The 6,923-nt window shown below is 51.2% G+C and overlaps 1 protein-coding gene across 1 annotated transcript; it reads left to right on the top strand.

The window, feature by feature from the left end:
• The first annotated feature begins 3,722 nt into the window (after positions 1-3,722).
• On the top strand, positions 3,723-6,347 carry GSC2 (goosecoid homeobox 2). The gene is made up of 3 exons (XM_009566738.2): positions 3,723-4,361; positions 5,160-5,407; positions 6,236-6,347. The coding sequence occupies exons 1-3, from the start codon at positions 4,055-4,057 to the stop codon at positions 6,338-6,340; spliced, it is 660 nt and encodes a 219-aa protein (XP_009565033.2). The 5' UTR covers positions 3,723-4,054; the 3' UTR covers positions 6,341-6,347.
• Positions 6,348-6,923: the final 576 nt, after the last annotated feature.

Genomic DNA, 6,923 nt, shown 5'->3' with positions numbered 1-6,923 from the left:
CCCCATAAATCCCCATCCCCGTTAGCCAACATCCCCGTAAGTCACCATCCCTGTCAGCCGGCGTTTGTTTCCGTCAGCCCCCACTATTATCACAATGATCACTAACAGCCAATGGAGGGGCTCCACTTCTTCTTGTGGGATGGAGTGGCCTTCCGGGAGAGTAACAGATGGATTATAACACTTGATGTTAATTATCATCAAATCCAAATGATTTCTACAAGAAAGCTGGAGAGGGACTATTCTTAAAAGCTTGTGGTGATAGGACTAGAGGCAATGGGTATAAACTGGAGAGGGGCAGATTTAGGCTGACCTAAGGAAGAATTTCTTCACCATGAGAGTGGTGAGACACTGGCCCAGGTTGCCCAGGGAAGCTGTGGCTGCCCCATCCCTGGAGGGATTCAAGCCCAGGTTGGATGGGCCTTGGGCAGCCTGATCCAGTGGGAGGTGTCCCTGCCCATGGCAGGGGGGTTGGAACTGGATGGGCTTTGAGGTCCCTTCCAACCCAAACTATTCTATGGTTCTATGATTCTATGATTTGGGTTCTTTTTGTCACTTGGCACAGGCTTGACCTATTTTAACAGGCACAATTTGGGGGTTGGACTAGATGAACTTTGAAGATCCCTTCCAACTTAAACTATGATTTCTGTGTCCTTGTTAAATGCAATTATAACTCCTGACTAATGCACACCACTGCACTGCACCCAGCAGCTATCAAGAAAGTGCTCCTGGCTCGTTTTGACCTTGAAGGATTGTATTTCCCTGGGTTGTTTCTCACAGTGGCCTTGGGGCGAGCGATGGGCATTGGCTGCTCGGGTCCATCGGGGCACAGGCAGCCTGGGAGAGTGCAGCTGGGACAGGCCAGTGCCCGGAGGGGCAGAAGGACACCGAGATGTGGCTCCCTGGGTGAGAACTGTGCTTGGGGACAAACAAGCCCCAGCCTGGAGTTTTTGGCGACATTTGCCAGCAACGTCCATCTCTATTCCGCTTTAGAAATGTATTGAGATGACCAAATCCAGTTACAGGTCCAGGTTTACCCTGACTGCTGAAATCCACCACTGAAACAGCCCGGCATGTAAGCCAAGTAAGGCAAAGCAGCATGGGAGGGTGGTCACATCCCTCAGACCAGCTCCTCTGCTCCCCATGCCCCACGGCCATCCCGCACGGGAGAGGGAGAGGGAGAGGGAGAACTGCTGCCAAGCCAGAGCTGCTGCGAGTGCAAGCACGGAGGCAGAGAAAAGGTAAGGGGGAATGCTCCTGAGTTTCGGGATCTCCAAGGCTCCTGTTCCCATCCCCTTGCGCTGTCTGCAGAAGGGATAGGCAGGGGAGGGAGAGGAGGATTTTTTTTTTTCTGATTTCACCATAGAAAGGATTTTCAAACCCTATAAATTCACTTTTGACAAGTGAATGGCTAAAGCAGATTAACCTTTTTGCTAATCCTATATAATGGCTTTAGAATCTCCTTAACCAATAAGAAAATGATAAGAGCCTGTTTCTTTTATTTTTATCTATATCTATATTGTCCTCCCTTGTCTGTATTTTTTTTTCTTGTTTTATTTTCCTTTTCTTTTCTAACATGAAATAGCCCAGTGATCCTATCTTCTGGAGGCTCAGTAAACAGAACATCAATAATCCCTTTTCTTTATTCCTCTCCGGTAACAGGGTGCAGAGAAGTGTCTGCCGATTGGGATTTGATTACCAGGAGCTATCAAAAGTCTCTTTGTAAGATCTGGGTCCTAAATCTCATAATTCTTTGATAAAAGAAGTATTACCAGTCCATTTTCTGAAGTGAAAGGTATGGGAGGAATGAAAGAAAGCAATCAGCAGAGATCCTAATAGGTGAAGTGCATGTGTGGTGGGAAGGCAGGGAGGGGCAGGGCAGGCCAGGGATAGGCGTCCTTTGTTAAGGATAGGGAATGAAAATTAATCTGCTTCAGGCCTATGATTATTACAGAGAGCAGAAAGGGTCAGATCCTGCACCAGCCTGCAGTACACCCCAGCTCGCCTCTCCTGCCGTCGCTCCGAACCAGCACTTTGTGGGGAGCAGAACCCAGCCCTGCATCCATCTCCTGTATCAGTGTTTGGGCACGTCCAAAAAAACCGGGAGCGGTTTGTGATGGCCCCTGGAATAAGCACAGCCCCAATGTCTCTGTGGAGCACTAACACTTTGGCAGGGTGGCAGTGAAGACATCCAGACTGAGCGGCTAAAAGACATCTTCCTCCGAAACCTACAGCAAACATAGAAAGATTCATATACCATGGTCATAATTTCTATTATGCCATCGGAACAATGGAAGGAGAGGCAAATAAAGGGGTGGAAGCAAAAACAATGGTTTGATTTCAAGTGAGTTTTTACAGAGATATGGAGGTCACAGGCAGAGTGGCTATGGGACATCTCTTGCCGGCACTGGGAGGAGGATGGGGTGAGGAAGGGCAGGCAGAAAGCAGAGACAGGGAGAAAAGAATGGGGCTGAGCAGAGGTCTCCTGGGGGCTGGCTCACACTTCTGCAGGATGCTGGAGGGGTTGCTGGGCTGTTCAGGGTGAAGACACGAGGTGCCATGGGGATTTTAAGGCATAGTGGTTTCACAGCACTCACCTGTGGGTCTCCTCCGGGTACCACATGCGGGAGTGCTATTTTCTCTCCTGTGCAAATAAACACCAAGTGAGAGAGTACTTCCCAGTTAGTCCCTGAAGCCTTGCTACTCACCAGGGCTTGAACTGCACTGAGGGGGAGAGATCTTGGGTTTAAACTTTCCTGAGCAACCTGAGTTCAACCACACCGTCTCTATTTTAAGCCCCGCTAACTGTTTCAGTTCTAAACTCAGTCCTCTCTCTTCTCCTGTAGATTGCATCTGCCAAGCCTTGCTGTTTGCTCTTGGAAGGGTCAGTGCCCGGTGTCCCCTCCTGTCCTGAGTCACTGAGGCCTCACCTCTGGACAGAAGAAGTTGGGAGTTGAACTGACAAAGCTTCAGGAAAGGCAGCCGTCCTCGCCACGCTGGGCTCTTGGCACACCTGTTAGCCGTGGTGCCGAGCCCGTGCTCCTGCCCGAGCTGCCGTGGGACCTCACTGCCTGCCTGCACATGGAGGCAGCAGGCAGCGATCCTCCTCATCACGATGCCAAGAGGTGGTACCGCTCAGCTGGACAAGAGGTGGCTGCAAGCCACTAAGCTGTGCCACAGAGCTGCCAAGAGCTGCCAGTCACCTAATTTATTAAGGGCTCTGAATCCTTGCAAAGAGTCTGTTGGATACATGCAAAACCTCTGGGTTATCACTGTGATCAGGGAGGTGGTGGTGGGGGAAAGGGGAAGGAGGGAAAATACAATTTCTGAGTTTTCAGCAGAAAATAAATCAACTTTTGCAGAGAGTTCTGGCACAGCCAAGAGCTGTACTATCATTAAAAAATCTTTTTTTATTAAGCTGAATTCTCTCCTCTCTCATATTGTATGATATGACAGCTCTCTTTTGATGGGAAAGCTTTTATTTAGCCAGAGAAAGGGATAATTTGCTTCTTTTAAGGAGTTAATCCTCTGGTCCATTTCCGGGCTGCGGACAGCTATCCTCCCCCTTCCTTGGATTGGAGCCTGCAGCACAATGGAGATCATAACCACCTCAAATCTACACCCGAGATGGAGAAATCAGATTTCCTTCTCCAGTCATTTTTGTGGGATTAGCTAAATCTTAGATCCACACTAACCCTTCACAAAGCTGCCAAGATTAGTTAGAATTTATTTTATTCACAGGGGGGGTTATGGTTTTCTTTCCAAAGGGATTATCTCTCTCTATATATATATATTTGGGGTGGCTTCAACCATAAAGCAGCTAGGTTAGAAGGAGGAAAAGCATGCGTTTGTATAAAATAAAAACTCGGCTGCAAGAATGACAGTCACTTGAAATGCCAAGACAAAGCAGCAATTCTGGACAGCTTTGCCACTCCATTTTAAAAAATATGTAAGCTCTCTTTTCCCTTGTGAGACCCTACTCTGGAGTTAGTGCAGGGAAAACAAACCCCACTCAGCCTGGACCGCCCGTTCCCGCAGCCGCTGCTGCTGGCAAAGGATGTCTTCAGAGCCAGCGGCAGACACCAACACTGGCAGCAGTGGCCTCAAGAAGCTGTCTTCATTCAGCATCGAGGACATCCTCTCCAGCCCCACACAGAAGAGCCCCCAGGTGCTGGTCCCACTGTGCCTCCGGAGCATCTTGGACTACACACCCAAGGGGCTGTGTGAGCTGGAGACTAATCCAGCCAGCTCCCTTCAGGAGGAGGAGGAGGAGGAGGAAGAAGAGCTGGAAGGTGCAGGCTGCCACTGCTGCTGCTGTTCTCACATGGGCACTTGTTCCCTGCAGGACTCGCCAAGCTGGCTGGGTGAGTGTTTGGGTTTGACCCACGGTGCAGGCTTGTGGAGGGGCTTGTACCAGCAGCAGGTGGAGGGGAGATCTTGGGCACCGAGCGACAATAACTGCCGAGACCACCACCGTGGTCTCGGACCCCAGTTCCAGCAAGATCAGCATGGCTCCGGAGAGCAGGCAATATTCCCTGCAATGTCACCAGGGTTTTAAAAGCAGCAGGTGCTATTTATTACTGGGTATTACTGGTTTGGTGTGGAACGCTTGAGAGGATGGTGCCTCGGGGAGTGGAATTTCTCTGAGGAGTGTGGGGCCCTGTGGTCACATTGCCCGCATGCAGAGCTGTGCCTGTGCTTCCTGCCAACACTGGCACTGGGGAGGTGTCCATTAAGGGAAAGAGTTTTGGGCTACATCTAGCAAAATCCCTGCATCTAGCAAAAAAAAAAAGAAAAAACCCCCCAGCAAACCCTTAAAGACGTAGCTCAAGAGCATCCCAAAAGTTCAGAAACACCAGGACTGAAACACAGCTCCTCGCCAGGCTGTGAGTTTATGGCTATTTTCTGGAGCTGGCCATAGTCCAAGTGGTAAGTAAATAAGAAAACCCAGCTAGTGCTCCAATCCACACCCTTCTACCAAAGTCATGCCTGAAGCCCATTTCTTGCTTCACAGTGATCACGCAGCCCATCACCCACGCAGCCGAGCGGCTCCCTCCTTCCCTCCCTCCTTCCAAGTTCCAGATTCAACTTGTGCCTGAGCTGCCTTGAGCACAGTGGGTGTTTCAGCCCCTAACAGAGCTGCTCTACCTCTCCCCTTGCAGGCACCCAGCTGCCCTGGCCCATGCGGCTCTTCCACTCAGCCGTCAGGGTCTGTAAGGGTCCCCAGGGGAACCCCAGCGAGCTGCAGACTTTCCACCAGATCCAGCGGCGGACACGCCGGCATCGCACCATATTCACTGAGGACCAGCTGCAGGCTCTGGAGACGCTTTTCCATCAGAACCAGTACCCGGATGTCATCACCCGTGAGCACCTGGCAAATCGCATTCACTTGAAGGAGGAGAGGGTAGAGGTGAGATCCTGCCACTCGCTGAGGTGCTGTTTGCCGCAGCCCCTGAGAACACAGACCAAGGCATTGCACCATCTTCTCTGGGACTTGCAGATCTAGGGCTTCATTTTAAAACGCAGTTCTGGGAATGTAGTGATTGAACATGGGACAAGGGATATAAAGTGGAGAAGAGCAGATTTAAACTAGACATAAGGAGGAATTTCTTCACTATTAGAGTGGTGAGGCCCTGGCACGGGTTGCCCAGGGCAGCGGTGGCTGCCCCATCCCTGGAGGGGTTCAAGCCCAGGTTGGATGGGTCTTGGGCAGCCTGATCCAGTGGGAGGTGTCCCTACCCATTGCAGGGGGTTGGAACTGGATGGGCTTTAAGGTCCATTTCATCCCAAACTATTCTATGATTCTATGATTTGACAAAATGCCGTTCAGGTTTGGCAAGGGATGGAAGAATATACAACAGTTTTCCAGGGCTGATTTTTTTCTGGTGCCTGGTCCCATAACCTCCCATGCTCCTCCTGACCTAGAACCACACAGATGAACATGAACACACAGATACACCTAGTCCACTCACCCCCAGCACCCCAGCATATGCTCTGTATTACGTGACCTGCATGACTTCTGAATTTGCCAGGGCGGCAGCTCGCTTGTGCCCCTTCCATACGTCTGAGCAGGTTTGCAGGGAAGGGATTGATTAAATTTTGTATCAAACCTTTATATTTGTATTATACTGCAGTATCCTAAAGCTCACCCTGTGCAACCCAGGAGGGTAACAACCCACCCCCTCCCAGAAACACATGAAATGCAAAAGTTTTTCTTTTCTTGTTTTGTCCTTTCTAGGTTTGGTTTAAGAACCGGCGGGCCAAGTGGCGGCATCAGAAGAGGGCATCTGCTTCAGCACTGGTCCTTCAGGGCACCACGAAGCCCTCAGAGGAGAGCTGTTAGCAGCCACAGGCTGCACTGCAGCACGCCAATGTCCATAGCCAAGAGGTTCTGTAGGGTGTGCCCGGGGGGGGGGGGGGGGGGTAATGCAGCAAGAGGGTATCCGTCACTCCCAGGGGAGACGACAGGCACTTTCACCTCCCAGTCTCTCTTCCAAACCTAGTTCACACGGCAAATAACCCAAGGGGCACAACCTTCAGGTGCTTCAGCAGGAACCACTGCCGGAATCCAGAGCAGGGACCAAGCTGCCGTGGCGTTACCTGTCTGCGCCTCAGCAGGGGAGGCCTCTGCTGTCTTTGCCCTGTGTGGGCAGCGTTTGTGTTCGTTTTCCTACTGTAGAGCTGCAAAACACCCTGTGAATGGATGTTTCCTGCTTTTTATTCGTCATTGGGGTCTGAATGTCCTGGGCAGGAGCCTCACTTGGTACAGCGAGGCTGAGCTCTGAGAGGGGAGCCCCAGCCATGGGTGGGGTTTGAGAGGAGAACCCCAGACCAGGCTGCAGAGTGGTGGCCTGGAAATCAGCCGGTCGGTAACACATCCCGGTCCACGGGATGGAGAGCAGCGGTCGGTAACGCCGCCCCGTCCC

This window comes from Cuculus canorus, chromosome 17 (assembly GCF_017976375.1).
Source record: "Cuculus canorus isolate bCucCan1 chromosome 17, bCucCan1.pri, whole genome shotgun sequence".
In the NCBI taxonomy this organism is placed as follows: Eukaryota; Metazoa; Chordata; class Aves; order Cuculiformes; family Cuculidae; genus Cuculus; species Cuculus canorus.
The sequence above is the reverse complement of the archived record's forward strand: the minus strand, read 5'-3'. Positions and strand labels throughout refer to the sequence as shown.

Bases quoted from the DNA above. Each gene is read 5' to 3' on its own strand.
- GSC2 (XM_009566738.2), top strand. From the start codon at position 4,055: ATGTCTTCAGAGCCAGCGGCAGACACCAACACTGGCAGCAGTGGCCTC. The intron at 4,362-5,159 runs GTGAGTGTTTGG...CTCCCCTTGCAG, and splicing joins GGACTCGCCAAGCTGGCTGG to GCACCCAGCTGCCCTGGCCC. The intron at 5,408-6,235 runs GTGAGATCCTGC...TGTCCTTTCTAG, and splicing joins TGAAGGAGGAGAGGGTAGAG to GTTTGGTTTAAGAACCGGCG.